The 16,995-nt window shown below is 36.1% G+C and overlaps 1 protein-coding gene across 2 annotated transcripts in view; it reads left to right on the top strand.

Moving 5' to 3' along the window:
* Nucleotides 1-16,995, top strand: part of LOC101735565 (voltage-dependent calcium channel subunit alpha-2/delta-3) — an 83,117-nt gene continuing 66,122 nt past the window's right edge. For both annotated transcript variants that reach the window (XM_004930224.5, XM_021350570.3), the window contains exons 1-2: nt 1-321; nt 13,024-13,105. In XM_004930224.5, coding sequence (XP_004930281.2) covers nt 215-321; nt 13,024-13,105 — 189 coding nt within the window. In that variant the 5' untranslated portion in view covers nt 1-214. The remainder of the gene's footprint in view (nt 322-13,023; nt 13,106-16,995) is intronic.

Raw genomic sequence — 16,995 nt, 5'->3', positions numbered from 1 at the left:
CCTCACGCGCGACACGCTCTGTCCTCGCCCTGCGGCTCGCCCGCACTGGTTCCGGCCCGATCCCTAACCTGACTCCGCAGCCTCTCGATGACTTATGCTCAAGCGTCCGCCCTTTGGTGACATTGCAGCGGGAGTGTAGTGCGAACTGAACTGCTTCTATGTGGAGGCGAGCTGTGTTGTGATTCTTGTGTGCTCTTGTCATGTGGGGAGTGCGATGGCGCTGAAACAGACCATGTCACGGTGGCAGACGCTGGGCCTGCTCTGGGCGCTATTGGCGGCAACGGCACTCGCTAATCAATTGGAAGATATTCCACACAATGAGTAAGAACTCTGCTTGGATACAAATCTAACAACTCTGAATATAATCATTCATTTTCAAATATCGCCAGTGAAAGTAAAATGAAAAGTTTCACTCTTTTTTAAAAAATGTTATTTGAGACGCATACGAATGCAATAATCCAATCCATAACAATGTTTGACAAAATAGTTCCCATCTTACAAAGCACTAACTGCCATTTACGTAAACTACAATGAACAATTACAAGAACGATAACATAATATTAATATTAACAAAATGACAGTTTTATTTTAAATTAAATAAATATATTTTAACGATTAGATAATTGTTCTATTATATATGTATGTATATGACACCTACATATAGTCGTAAACAAAGTCAAAGTTCAAAATAAGATAACTCATATGAGCATATACATACGAGTATATATTAGATAAAAATACAGAGAAATAGAGTAAATATTTTCTCGATAATATTCACTAAATAGTTTGTGCTTTAAAGCATTTGACATCATACTACTAGGTAACAACAAGATACTGAAAATGTTGGATATCACTCCTAATAATTTAATATGATGATGAAGATAAAAATATTTGTTGATACGAATACCCAATAAGTGATCTTGTCGTATCATGACCATCAGAAATGACACGAAATTATAATTTGCGTAATAATTAATGATAGAGCATCTTGTGGGACCGCACAGGTAGATACCACCAGTCTCCCTATTTCTGCCGTAAAATAGTAATACTTTTCGGTTTGAAGGATGGGGTAGACGTTGTACTGTAAAACTGTGATGTAGAAGTCATGTCTCAAGGTGATTGACTGACTGGGTGAATTTACTTTGTTAATATTTACGGGCTCTGGTAACCTCTTAACGCCAGGTGGGCCGTGAGAGCGACCACCCTTTGAAGTAATAAAAAAAAATCAAGTAAAAAGATAATAAGTTTTCCGTAGCCACCAGAACTACAAAGTATCATAGACTTCGAATTAATCACTAAATAAATTACTAGAATAAACCTTTTAAATGAACACTCGTAAATTTTATTTTAGTGGACTCGCTTGAAAACTATCTTACGAGCAATTAAAATTTGATTAATCAATTAAAAGGTCCATCGTTTCACTATCGTTCTATTTTTACGTCGTATTTAAGACGCAGCAAGATCTGTTTACTGGATGTACCTAAGTAGTAAACAGTTTAAAACACGAAAGCGGTCCGAAGCAAAATTGTCACGTTATTCAATGCTTGACTTGCCCCATTTCATTTTTGCGCATTAATCATTTAAATGTACACCTGTTGCCAGTACTTCTGTGTCATTTTTCACTTCCTCTCATCCCACTATGAATATCTTTTCCGGATTTGGGTTCCTCATAAGCCCCTATAGCATATATCGAGTTTTACAGTTAAAATCTTAAAAACTAGAGAATATAATTACACAAACTGCTGTCGTACGTTTTATAAATAGAATTCATAGGTCATTTTTGAGCGGCTTAAAGTGGTTTGAATTAATAATGGTTTGTAATTGGAAATAAAAATGAAATGTTCAGCATTTTAGCAGCATTAGCTATTTTGTTATTTCAAGACTCTTAGAACTTCTCAAGAAACTTTTTTATTATGCTGTTGAGTTCTATAATACTCCTTTTCATATTCTAATATTATATAATACAATATAATATACAATATTATATTATATAATACTCCTACTCTTTATCAAATTAAATAGCAATAGTTAGTCCACGTCTCTAAGTTTTCTAAATATAATACGAACCGAGCTCTAATCTTATCCGGCCCAAAACGAAGCCGCCCAAATAAAAATTAATTGAATTGAAAATAGAAGTCAATCAACAACTTATACATAACATAGAATCAACTAAAACCATTTCAGATACCAAATATACCGAAATTACTACCGAAATTTCTCGAGTGGGCGCAACTTTAACTTATTTACTAAGCCATCAATAATAATTATTACTGTTCATGGTTTGGTTAATACGTGAATTTTTAATAATACAGTCCATTCTTATAGATGGAATACTTTTAAGAAAACAATCGGTATATATTTTTTTAAGATCAAGAAAGAAGATTAAGAAAATCAGAAAAATAATTTGTTTTATTATATTTTATAAACGAGCAATGTGACGGTTCTTTAAAATTTGCAGTATTTAAAAAAAAAATGTTTACCTAAGCCCTGTAACGTGAAAATCGTTGTCCAGGTTAAGATATATAATCCAAGGATCAATTTGATTTAAATAACTATATCAAAAAAACTTTGCAGCAAAAATACGCAGGGTGGTAGAATCAATGCGTGCGTTTTTTTTTTTTTTTTTATTTATTGCTTAGATGGGCGGACGAGCTCACAGCCCACCTGGTGTAAAGTGGTTACTGGAGCCCATGGACATCTACAACGTAAATGCGCCACCCACCTTGAGATATAAGTTCTAAGATCTGAGTATAGTTACAACGGCTGCCCCACCCTTCAAACCGAAACGCAATACTGCTTCAAGCAGAAATAGGCAGGGCGGTGGTACCTACCCGCGCGAACTCACAAGACGTCCTACCACCAGTTACAGAATCATATCATGCCATATCATGCGCTACCACCATTTTTATAAAAGACTAGCTGACCCGGCAGACTTCGTAGTGCCTCAATCGATAAATAAAAGACCTAAGCTTTATCCGTCTGATGGGGGACACATGAAAGGAAAAACAAAATTGTTATTTTTATTACATTTCGAGCATTTTCATATTTATCTACCTTTTAAACCTTCTCTGGACTTCCACAAATAATTCAAGACCAAAATTAGCCAAACCGGTCCAGCCGTTCTCGAGTTTTAGCGAGACTAACGAACAGCGATTCATTTTTATAGATATAGATTTTTAAAAAATGCGTGAAGAATTTATTACAAAAACAGTATGATGATAGTAGTAAGTTCCACAATCATGTAGAAGTCTTAATTTCCGCAGAAACAAATCACTACACAAGAAAGTCCATTTCTGAGCTCATTCAATTCCCTTTTTAATATGAAATTGAGCACGGATCCTATGATAATAATCATAATTACGCTACATCCCGGAATTGGATTTGTTAAACGAAAAAACTTCAAAATTGACAGTTAGAAGCTTCGAGATTGATCATCAATCAGTGATAAATGGGTGTTCAATCCTGCTAAAGAGATCACAGACTCGTTAGAGTCCTGTCCGAAAGTCCGTCCAATTATTTTTAAGTGACATTATTTTAACTGTTGTTAAACAACAATAATTGCAAATCTGTAAGGTAAGAATTTGTTTTCGTTCCCAGACTGATACTGCATAACATGAAGCTTAAATTGAAAATATATTATTATAATAGAGCCTCCAATTAAAACATATAAAAGCGGGGTTTAAGTGCATGTGTAGGAGGCATACAATTTTACTATAACATGTGAAATATAATGTGTGGGCGTTGGAAGTCGATTACACTTATTTAATGAACTGTAACCGTACGATGTAGCCATTTGCTGTTTATAAATACTTAATAAAAATCCTATTAACACTAAAAGGTTTATGAAGCCAACTTTTTTTAAAACAATCTCGTAAAGAGTCGATGCACTACCGAAGGAGAAAAGTATGTATGAGTCTACGCGCTTCGTTATTAGTAAGTAGTAAGCACTTTTATCAAATGATCCAACTATATCGCAATACCGTCTTTACCATAAGGGCACACGGGGCCCGTGCCCAGGGCCCCCATTCTCAGGGGGCCCCGAATGACCGACAATTTCTCTCACACGTTTATTCTCAAAACATTTTTGTCGGGCACATTACACTTTTTTCACAAATCAGTAATCAGAAGGTATTTACAAGACATATACTATGCCTAAATAGAAGATTTCGCTCAACCGAAATCCCGAAAGAAACCGTTATCGAAATCGTAACCAAAAAACCAGTCTAATTCTATTATCTAATATCATCAATTCTAAATCAATCAATTCTAATATCATTAATGACATATTATATTATACTGTATTTGATTAAGTGTAATAAATGATCATACTCCGTTTTTTTTTCTATTATAATTCGCTTTTTTTACTTTCCAAAAGAGCCTCAAATTCTTGTGTGCCCTAGGGCCCCATCCTAGTTTAAGACGTCCCTGCTATATCGGACTATTTATTATAAGAGCACGTGTTGAAAAAGGCTTCCACGTCCAAGGCATTGCTTCGAAAATGGAACTCATGAATCGTATTAATCTATGTAAAAAAAAAAATTGCTTATATAGGTAAACGCCCTCTCGGTACACTTCAAGAACGTAAATCCACCCATCTTGAGACGTCAGATCTATGTCTCAATACTAGTCCCGCACGAATTAAGTCCATTATTCTCTCTATTTGTATTACAAAGCAATCATTCGTTCCATAATAGAGGGTAGTAATAAAACAATACAATTGAAGCTTCAGTTCAAACTCCACTACTTCTAAATCGATTTTGATCCACATTTTCAATCACCAAAAACCCTATTAAAAAATAAATGCGCAAACGAACTTGAACTTTCAAGGTTACAAAAATTACAACCAAACGTAACGTAGGCACAACAACAAGTTATAACAGAAAATCTGTAGGCGTTTGTTGATATTTGCCATCATTGTGTTGTGTGGGCGCGTCTGTTAATTCTAACTCCCGCCCACAGGGCTTCATGAGTTCGTTCAGATCAATAAGAAATATATTGTGATCAATCTACTGTGGTTCCCGCGACCCGATTAACACTGTATCCCTCGCAATCTTTTAGTAGAGATTTTGCTACGTTAAATATTCGCCACGTCGTAGAGTCGTGCTTTTTAGTTTTTTTAGCTTCATACGTATGTTAGTATCTATGTTAGTAATGGAATTTTGGACATAATTCTGACCCCTTCAAAACGTCGGATTAACTCGAAATTTGGCATAATTATTGAGGCCCGTGACAATAATTCAATAACGGTTAGACCCGTTATTTACTTTCAGCAGTCAAAACAAATTCATTTGAGCGTTTATTTTTTAACTATTATTTATTTCTTCCTGTGAATGGTATTTAATCGAACGGCTAATAACGTTAAGTAATAAGGTTTTGTTTTTTAATTTTTTAAGAACTTAATCTGAAATGGTTCAAATTAATTGTCTACTATTTATTTTTTCTACTTTGTATAACTATGTTACCAACTAAAAGTCAGGAGTATGTTCATTAAAAAGCAGTCTAATGGTATTATGAAGTTTTAGACAAGCAATCTAAGCAATAATAAAAAACAAAATCAAATTGGCGGTTGGAAATCTTCAACTGAGCGAAGCGGCACTTTACGCCTGAACAAAGATTTTTATTTTAGAAAACACAAGTCCGTACTGCTCCTAGCTTTGGGCCCACGGAGGTACTTAGGCTCTCTCTGTATTTTTATTTATTTATTTATAACTTCTTATACTAGAAAGTATAAAGGCGGACTTAATGCCATAGGCATTCTCTAACAGTCTACCTTAGGGGAGTGCAGAGATGAAGCTTGGTAGGTGTAGTGTGAAGGTGATTTTACATAAACATATGTGTATATATAACATACATAATATTTATAGATACAAATACTCGTACTTAAATAAATACATATACATAAATATATAGATATATATAAATATATCCATATAAAAACATATATAAACAAATATTATCAATTAGATGACTCTGCTAACTCTCTGACAAACAGTTCTCGAACCTTCGTCTTAAACGCTTCACGTGTAGTGGCCGACCTTATTTTGAGTGGGAGCGCATTCCATAGAAGAATAGACTGAATAGTGAATGAAGAATGTAAAAAGTCATAACTATGTGGAGGGCAGCGAAGAAGAAGATTGTGAGACGATCGAAGATTTCGGCTGTAGTCAGACCCTAAGTATTGAAAGGAAGTAGTTAAATAAGCAGGTGGATTTGGGGAGTGCAACAAAGTGTAAAAAGTACTGAGAGCACGCAAGCTACGGCGTTGACGAATGGGGAGCCATTTGAGGTGGGAGCGATAAGAAGATACGTGATCGTATTTCCGAAGATTATAAATAAATCGAATGCAGTTATTGAGAAGCCGGTTAATTTATTAAGCAGGTTATTTTGTATCGTATGTTCCATGAGGAGTGCCCTGAGGAATCGTTTGATATGATCCCATCATCTTGTTTTTACCATCGCACCACTGCGTTCATCCACAATGTGTTTCCAGAGATCTTTTTTGCCACGTACCATCCGGCGCTATGACATATCCTTCTTCAAACTAAGCTTATGGAGAGTACTTAACGGTAGGCAGCGTGTTAGTTTTGCCCTTGGCATTGCTGACGTCCATGAGCGATGGTAACTACTCACCATTAGACAGGCGGCATTCTTGTCAGTCTACAGGGGCAATAAAAAAAGAAGAAAAAAGTCGATTGCCGATAGGCAGAACCGAGAGGTCTATCTACTTAGAAAACTGCCGTGGATAAGCTGACTAGTTTCATTAAAATGCGTTACTACCAAACTATTAGGAAATCGTTAAGGAATAAAAATAAAAAAAATTGTAAATGGCAGTGTTTTTAACTTCTTTCATATTGATCAATTTTAAATATGTATTTACAACTCGCTGACCCGGCAGACTTCGTAGTGCCTCAATCGATAATGTATAAAATAAACTTAAAACAAACAAAAGGAATCCGTCCGACGGTGGACACATCAAAGGAAAAACAAAATTGTTATTTTTATTTAATTCCGAACATTTTCATATTTATCTAACCTTTTAAACCTTCTCTAGACCTCCACAAATAATTCAAGACCAAAATTAGCCAAATCGGTCCAGCCGTTCTCGAGATTTAGCGAGACTAACGAACAGCAATTCATTTTTATATATATAGATAGATATTATTATAGTTAGCGACACCCGTGTATATGTAAGTGGTTACTTGATTATATCGTAGATCAGATAGCTGCCAGACAAAAAAAAAAGATGGAAAATCAGCGGTAACTCTCATGCATTGTTTTATTTCAATGAGAGAAATATCGCTCAACAGAAAGGGCCATTTTTTTCATTCCTTCAGTTTTTATTCATTTATAGTAACGTGCGTAAACCCAAATTCAACTACTTAATTAATGCAATTATCAAATAGCCAAAGAAAGTACTGACGAAGAAAAGACATTTTATTTCTTGTTCAAATTTAAAAATTACAATGATATTGTGAAACTCAAACAGTTGCTATTCAATTCCATATGAAAAAAAACCTCACAATATTTCCTCATATTTACCAACGCTTTTCATTTTCTGCTCTTGATTTTCCTCCTTCCATCGGCCTGTTAAGGAAATTGGATTCTCGCTCAGTATTTAAATCATACATATTTCAAGGGTTCATTATATTACATGATCATAAGCCGATCAATGAAAAATGTAAAAGTAATAAACGCAGTCGCCAAACAATAGCGGGTGTAAAGGAAAAGAATAGAGGCGTTATTGCCAGCCATTCGTGCCTCGGTGACATGAAAAGTCGTGATTACCAATTATATTTTCTTAATGCTCTTTAATCGACGCGCAATGTAAAACAAACAGAAATCATGTGACATGCAAGGGCAACGTTTGCCTGTAACGCGGTAGATGGTAGACGGTACGCGAACTGTTTTTATTATATGTTGCAGTTTCATTGAATGTGAAATTACACAAACAATAAGTATTTTGATCTAAAGCTTAAGAAATGAAAATTGTTATCCGTTTGTGTTGATCTACCGTCTAATATTCGACCATGGCCTATTTAGGTAAACCGCTCAATGTATCAGGTGATGCGATTACGACTGAATTTAAGCTAGGCTTGTAGCTGACAGGTAACTGACAAGTTATTGCGAGTGTTCTTACAACAGAGCACCAATACATTGTAATTTAAAAAAAAACCCGTAAAAAAAGCTTACGCGCTTACTGTAATTAGGGCGTATAATAGGCCCTTGCAAATACATAGATACGACCAATCTGCCTATTTCGAACGTGAATCGCAAAGCTTAACTATTGTCAACAAAGCTTAACTACAATGTCAAATAGATATTGCGGTTTAAACCGTAAATCATAACGAAAAAAATTAAAGTACTCGATAAAAACCGATTTCAAGCTGAACTGTGTCCCAAGGCAATTAACAAAACGCAATCAGCGTTAAATTAATTGAGACATAAATTAGTTCTTTGTCAATTAAAATCGGTTTTTATCGGATAGCATGTCGGTCGCGGGCGGGACCGTACAAACAGGCAAATGAAACTAGTTATGATCTGTTTCCACAACGTAAATATTTGGCGAGCGGCACGCGGTGTGGAGCGGGGCACATGTCAAAGGCGCCGGCTCCGGTATTGATCTAGCGCTCGGGGAGAGCAGGGGCGCTGCGGGGGTGTGGGGGAGGAGGCGCCGCGTACTACGGAGCCTGCCTTACGTAAGGGCGCAGCGCGTCTGACACCCTGTCTGCCAGTGTCGGCCGAGGCTGATTAATAAAACAACCTTTATCGGACCACTGCAACCGAGATATCATCGTATCTATCTTTAACGAATTAACTCTGAGCCGGCGCTCGGTTGCGGTCTTTTGATAATTAAAAATATTTCAGCGCTCCCGATGCGTACATTCAATTAGCTGTACGGGGCAACGTACTCGTTTTTCGTATTAAAAATCCCAAAGTTAATTACTAACAGCGTGCGATTAACTTTGATTTATGATTATGAATTTAGCCGTAGGTAGTACTAGGCTGGCTACGGTAATTACTTACGATCAGGTGTACAGAGGGTCGTTTGTTAGTAAGCGCCTTTAAAAAAATGTTTCCTAAAATTCTTTAGACTTTCTAATACTGGGTTTGACTAGAAAATCAGCTACATAACAAAATAAATCCAAACAAAACTTCAAAATGCTGAATCTTGAAGAATTTCTGACCTACCAAGGTGTATTATATAAAAAAACCTGTAATGGAACTTTCATTTGTACATAATTACTTTCGAATTCCCTTTTGAAATACCGAACCGGGGAGGGGGCGCGGAGAGATTCAATTTTCTAGAGTTTCACTAAGTCACAATATTTAAAATGAGAATTTGTCACACGTAAAGAGAAGATATTAAATTGAAGTGAAACGTAAATCGGTTTAACCCTCTTTGGCTGAAACCTTGCGCTCAGCGGGAGGGCTAAACCGATTACAGTAACAAGATATTTTAAGCGGATCTTTGTTATTCGACATTTTTTTTAATTTTTTGCCGATGTAGACTAGCCGGTCACCTGGAGTTAAGCAGTTGCGGGAGCCCATTGATGCCACGACGTTTCTGCAACCTACCTTGAGTCATGGGACAGAATCCTGTCGATGTATCACGTTCCGACCCAGCAGGCTGGTTCTGACCCATCGGGGTATTCCGGAACACCGCGGAGACCGGCGTCGTTGGTCGTCAACTATCGTCTCGACGACCCGTCGGTCGGGCGTCCTCGGTGTGGCGCCGCGTGTCTGGTTGTAGTGTTGACCGCGGGAAACCCCCTACTCTGACCGAGTTCTGACCCCGGACGGAGATCGAACGACGGGTGTAAGAGTGCAGGGGAGTCGTTTACTGCGGTAGGCCCCTAAAAGTCCTTGGGCTCGCGGTCTGTTCTCAACATCAGCAGATCGTCAAGTCCCACGTACACAGCGCGCCCTCTCGGCGCGGAGACATCGTAAGAGGTACGCCCACGACCCGAAAAAAAAAAGAGATAGAATGCCCAAGTGGTAATTAGATAAAACCTATCCGATTTGTCACATACAATTGTTTCATTATATCCAATTATTACAAGGTTTAACAAAGAACCTTGTTACTCAATATGGATGAATTACTTACCTCAAGCACCGATCACCGTTCTCGTCGAACCTGTCACTTATGACGAAGGGCTTTGGCGAGCAAATTAACCCTCAGATACAGCCCACTGAGTTTCTCGCCGAATCTTCTCAGTGCATCGCGTTTCCATACCCGGTGGTAGATTCTGCGAAGCATTGCTCTTGCTAGGGCTAGTGTTAACAAACGTTGGGTTAGAGCCCCGCGAGGTCACCTACTCGCCCGGTGAATCTAGTACGATCGCTCGAGGTCACTAGAATAGGTCGGAAAGATATATAGTAAAGTAAAGAAAAATGTATAGATTGCCTAATAATTATTAATAATTAGCATAAATTGTTTGAAAAATTTGTAAATTTCTGCCGCAAAGCAGTCATGATACTTGAAGTTTAGCTCCACCATCATACTATGCAAGTTATACTATGCCATTATACTATGAGACTTAGACCTCATACCTCAAGGTGGATTCACAATGTGATGCCTCTGGGTTCCAGTAACCGCTCACCCATCTATATTAAAAATATATTTATTCATTTATAGTTTGAGGCATTACGTCTGATGTATTTGCACAATCAAATAGAAAAATATTGATATTGTAATAAGGTACATTGTAAAGTGTCGCTCGTTTTTATCACACCAAAATGTATTTTTTTTAATTGCTTAGATGGGCGGACGAGCTCACAGCCCACCTGGTGTTAAGTGGTTACTGGAGCCCATAGACATCTACGACGTAAATGCGCCACCCACCTTGAGATATAAGCTCTAAGGTCTCAAGTGTAGTTACAACGGCTGTTCCGCCCTTCAAGCCGAAACGCATTACTGCTTGACGGCAGAAATAGGCAGGGTGGTGGTACCTACCCGCGCGGACTCACAAGAGGTCCTACCACCAGTAAGCAGAAATAGCCAAGGTGGTTGTGCCTACCCGCGCAGACTCACAAAAGAAGTCCTCCCACCAGTAAAACTAAATTGAAAAAATTGTTAAATAAAAATTTTTTTTTACAAAAAATTGCTATTTTTCTTTGTCTCTCTTGTACATTAATCCGGAAACAGATTTTATGATTAGTTGTTTCGCGTTTGCAAACCAGACATACGCAACATATCGCAAGACTATAAAAAAATATTTCTCATTACGTAGCCGAATTACTATTCTGAACGAATAAAACTATTTTGCTGAATATGCTTTAGATGCATAGCTTTTTAAAAATAAATTTTTGATAACGCTTAGACAAGAAACAAACTTATATCTACTTACTTGAGTGGTATGAAAATAAAAACCTGTCACGGAGACTTAAATAACCGGAAAAGTAATAACAATGAGAAACAATAAGCCGCCCAAAACTTCTTCAAAGTTGAGATCTTGATCGGCAAGCACTTGAAAACATCGCCACCTGTCCGTCCATGGGACCGTTTTAAAGAATTTAAAATTCCAACTTCTGGCGGTGACGGCCGAACTTAAGCGAACAATGGCCGCCGAACATTCTCTGATTGCTAATGAGGACATTGTGGAACAACTTGAATTAAACGAAACGGAATAAGAGGAAATTCGAGCAAGTTTCGTCGAACATTCAGTTGGCTCCCGGCGCTCATTACATTTATTATTCTTAATTACCAGTCATATTAGTCAATTCCTCTAGGCTGATTTATTACACGCAAGACTGAGAATGTTTTAATGGAGGATATACGGGTAGCAAAAACATTTTCGGAAATGAAAGTTAGTGACGCTAAAGTTTATAGGTAAGCCGCAGATCAGATCACGAACTTTCCGGTATTATTAATCAGCTACTGCTGCCCAGAGACATCTCAAGGTTCTCCGTCCATCCAAACAAATGATGTAGAAGTATGAATCGCATTTGAATAACGGTTATCTCCTTGCGAAACTTTACAAATTAGGTATATTTTGCATCAGGAATAAGCAGTGTGATGTCTATCTACTAGCGCAAACCTCAACTTGCTCTGAACAATTATTCGATTTAATCGAAAATTAAAATAAGGATAATGAATTCTTTTTTACCATCACCCACCAACAGAGCAAAAAACCAGTCACACCACACAGAGTTACTGTATTCATCCACAGCGAATAATGTATTCATTACTTTATTTCAAGTAGGTACTTTATTACTAGGACGTAGGACGTAGGTACGTAGGTAGGACGTCTTGTGAGTCCGCACGGGTAGGTACGTCACCCCGCATATTTCTACCGTGAGGCAGTAATGCGCTTCGGTTTGAAGGGTGGGGCTGCTAACATCAGGTGGGCTGTGAACTCGTCCATTCATCTAAACAATAAAAAGCAAAATAAAAAAAAGTTTCCGAAATTTCATGGCAAACATCACGAATTCGACTTGCCTGCATTCCGCGAACAACCTAAGAGCTATAATTAAACGGCTCATCCCATTACAGCGATCGTCCTACATTTGTATTTTTGTCGTGCCGTGACAAATACAAATGACAATATTACCTACCTACTGCGTTTATTTATTAGGAATAAGGGGTGGCCAACGATGCGGGAGATGTGCTTAAGCAGCGCTCCTCAATCACATTTCCGCTCTTCCGATATCATTTCGAAAGGCTCAATAAAAGTCTATGGTTTTCGTCTTTATTTCGATTATATCCGTTACCTTTCAACCTAACGTATCATTAATTTGTGACTTACTGTCGATCTTTTACAGTATGTCATTAAGTTCCATAATAAACATGATTCAGTCTTTTTCATTTTGTACGTACTTGTCCACCACCCAGCTACCCCATATAGCAGAGCCCATAGAAATCACAGAATGAATGTCGGCACCTACCTTGAGACACGATTCTATTTTGAGTTATTACGTATTTCCTAATCAAGTATTTTGACAAAATTTATCGGTCTATGTACCTACATCGATATTTGCGAAGGAAAAAACAAACAAATTTTAAACCGTTGATCATTGTTTCAGAGTGAAGAATTGGGCGTTGAAATTTGGCGTTGACCTGTGGGAGTTCGGAAGACATTTCACGAAAATGAATCAAATTCAAAATGTAAGCAATATTATTATGTATAATTTTCTCCTTATCATAGTTCATGTAAAAAACATTAGTACTATAAATACTTTTTATTGGCCAAAGAGAAGAAATATCCAATCGATCGAGAAGAAGCTTGTATGTAGACTATTGAAAAGAAGAAAAGGTTTTCACTTTTAAACGCGCTACGAGAATGTGTAAATTTTTCCCCTCAAAGGTGTTAGTGAGTGTACGTAGAGGCAAACTAGCCTCAACGGTCGGACGCTTTCGTACAAAAACACTGGCTTTTCACACTCCATATTTTCCCAGGTTTTATTTTGCAACAATGAATGAGTAGTAGGTGTTGCAATTAAAAAGAAGTTTGCAAAAAAACTGGTAGATATCGAATCAAATACTGCTTAAAATACTGTTAGATATTAAAAATACTATGATACAGGATAATTGATTGTGTTTATTTCGATTTTTTTTACTGAGTCTTCTGTTATTGTAAAATAAAACAGGGCCTAAAAACCAATGAAATGAATTGCTCTGAACACATTAGTATTATAATAGTACACCAGATTCGTATAGAACGAATATTATGACTTTTGTGTTTAAAGGTGAATTAATCGTATAAGTAAAAAAAAGTCACGTGTTCTAGTTAATGTGTCTATTTTTAAATGAAACGGAGATCTCATGTCTCAGGATCTAACGTGTTGCGGGGCGATTTCAAATGGTGGTTTCTAAGGACTTCGGTAAACATTCCACACAAAGTAATTCTAATTTTTTTTATTTTAAAATTTTTATTGCTTCGGTTGATGGACGAGCTCACGGCCCACTTGGTTAAGTGGTTACCGGAGCCCATAGACATCTACAACGTAAATGTACCACACACCTTGAGATATGAGTTCTAAGTCTCAGTTTTTACAGTATAACGGCTGCCCGCCCTTCAGACCGAAATGTATTACTGCTTCGCGGCAGAAATAGGAAGGTTGGTGGTACCTACCCGTGCGGACTCACAAGACCTCTTACCACCACCAGTAATTACGCAAATTAATTACGCAAATTTGCTAATTAAAATAAAATTATAATTTGTTAATTTGGTTTGATTTTTATTACGCGATGTTATTCCTTCACCGTGGAAGTCGTGTGGTGTTTCTTGACTTTTTTTTATTTCACGAGAAATCATCAGTTCCATCTTAATTAATTCTCTAATATGTGTCTTATGTTTTAATTCAGCTCAAACTTAGCCTTGAGTGAGTCGCTTTGGACTTATCAATATGAAAGAACTTTCTCCAGTTTTCTATGATTGTTCTGAAATACATTCTCGACTATGAAATAGAGCAATAATATATAGTTTCCTACAACATAGACCGCATTAACAAAACCATCAAAATTCAGCAGAGATCGCAGCCCCGAACTAATATTATGTTTCGAAGAGAAACTTTTCCATATCTGAACTTTATTCAATATTAGCGAGAGACGCCCGCACCTCCGCCATATTACTCAAATAAATCATTTCTATCATTTAGTTTTATACGAATACTATAATACTGAATAGCTTCATAAGATCCTAAATAAAACTATACACATGTGATATTATGAAATTTGAACAACAATACATTGTAAATTTTCATTTGATTAAAGATTTTTAGAAAGTTATTTGAAGTCCGAAATGAAATACCTACTTATAATTGATAAATGTCAATGGAACAACACTTAAAATAAAAGTTGAGACTTTTAAAATAGAATTTGACCTTTTTAAAAAACAAACACGAAATATTTCGTTGGAAAATTCGGTCCAAACTTGAAACATATACCTTTATAACAATATTAATACGTGAAGTAAAAACTTTGTACCCGTTTTTACGAAAATTGCGCTAACGGAGGAGTATGAAATTTCTCACACTTATAGAGAATATAGAGAAGGAGTGCACCATGCTAATATTTTTTTTAAATAATGCATAAAAGATACTTTTAATCAATAAAGAAAACATTACACACACTACCATGTATTTGACACAACACATACATAAAAATATACTCTTTGTTTACTGTCAATTGGGAAACTTTTGTTATTGTTTAAAGTCTGTGGTCGAATTGAAAGTAGATTAATATTGTTTGTCTTTAATATTATTGATCTATAGTGCAGTTTTGGCGAACAATGTGATTATATTATCGAAATATAATAGTGTTTGATAATAGAACCATAATAATGTTTAAACTTATAATTTCAATTAATTATAGTCGAATCTCGACTACTGCGGGGCCACTAGTAACAATAATTTCATCGTTCCTGAACTTGGCGAACAGGTACATACATATCCATTATTTACCTTGTCCCAGTTGAATACAAAGGCTAACCTACACCCAGTGCGGTGTAGCCTTCACGACTGCGAGAAGAGAAACAAATTAGGTTAAACTCGACTTTTGTCAGCTCCACTAGGCTTGCTGGGTACATCCGCTGCACGGACAATGGGAGCCCGAAACATTCATTTCACTAGCTCGTAGAAAAACTTAATTCATATAGCTCAGTCGTTTAACATATGGTAATACATACTGAGGGTCTGTTATCCAATAAGATATTTTCGATCTTGAATTGCAAAAGCCTTCTTTTAATATTTATTAAAAGAAGGCCACAAAAAACAATCTACATATATAAAAATGAATGGCTGTTCGTTAGTCTCGCTAAAACTCGAGAACGGCTGGACCGATTTGGCTAATTAATTAGTCTTAAATTATTTGTGGAAGCCCAGAGAAGGTTTAAAAGGTAGATAAATATGAAAATGCTCGTAATTAAATAAAAATAACAATTTTGTTTTTCCTTTGATGTGTCCCCCGTAGGACGGATTCCTGTTGTTTGTTTTAAGTTTATTTTATACAAAAGTTTAGGTCTTTTACTTATCGATTGAGGCACTACGAAGTCTGCCGGGTCAGCTAGTTCATATTTATAACTCAGTCGCTTAATGTATGGTAACACATACTGAGAACCTCTTATCCAATAGCATATTTTCGATCATAAATTGCAAAGGCCTTCTTTCCTTACCTTTCCTTAATTGAAAATGAGTCTAAAATGAACAGACAGATTGCCTTGAAGCTTTCAAGTGGCATTGGGGATACGTTTGAATATTTTCTTTTCAAGATATTCTAAATGGAACAAGCATAAAGACGGAAAGAAATTAAATATAAAACCTCCTATGTAATACGAACGGACGGGAGCGCGGCACAGGTGCTGGGCTCGATCAAATGTTACATACCTACCATAATGGACTCGAATTTCTACAACAAAAAAAAAGAATACAGAATGTTCGTTTTAATAGTAATATTATTTTATATATATATATACTTTTTAGGTATGGTAAATTCTATTTTTGAATTATATACTATAATATTACTTATAATATAATATATAACAATATCATAAAGAGGAAAGATTTGTTTTTTTTGGTTTGTATTGAATAAGCTCCGAAACTACTGAACCGATTTGAAAAATTCTTTCACTGTTTGGAAGCTACGCTATTCCCGAGTGACATAGGCTATAATCTTTTTTGAAAACAATTAGGGATCTTTACTAAAACTCCAATAATGATACGAAAACTAGAAAAATAATAATATAAAAATAATAAAAAAATAGATAAAAACAAATATTATTTAAATGAAAATAAAAGTTCATTAAAATAATAATAAATTATTCAAACTACTTTTATAATTTTCTGTGTGTGTATTATAATTTTTTATTTTGAAATTTTTGTTAAAGGCCCGAGCGAAGACGGAGCGGTTCGCTAGTATATATATATATTAGGTAGGATAAATTCCATTTTTGAATTGTGGATTCATGAAACGTTTCGTTAATAAGAAACCACAAAACATTCACAAATAAAATACGATCATTACTAGAAGACCTGGTTTCGTTGGTTCTCTTAATTACG

This window comes from Bombyx mori, chromosome 5 (genome assembly GCF_030269925.1).
Source record: "Bombyx mori chromosome 5, ASM3026992v2".
Classification (NCBI taxonomy): domain Eukaryota; kingdom Metazoa; phylum Arthropoda; class Insecta; order Lepidoptera; family Bombycidae; genus Bombyx; species Bombyx mori.
The sequence above is the reverse complement of the archived record's forward strand: the minus strand, read 5'-3'. Positions and strand labels throughout refer to the sequence as shown.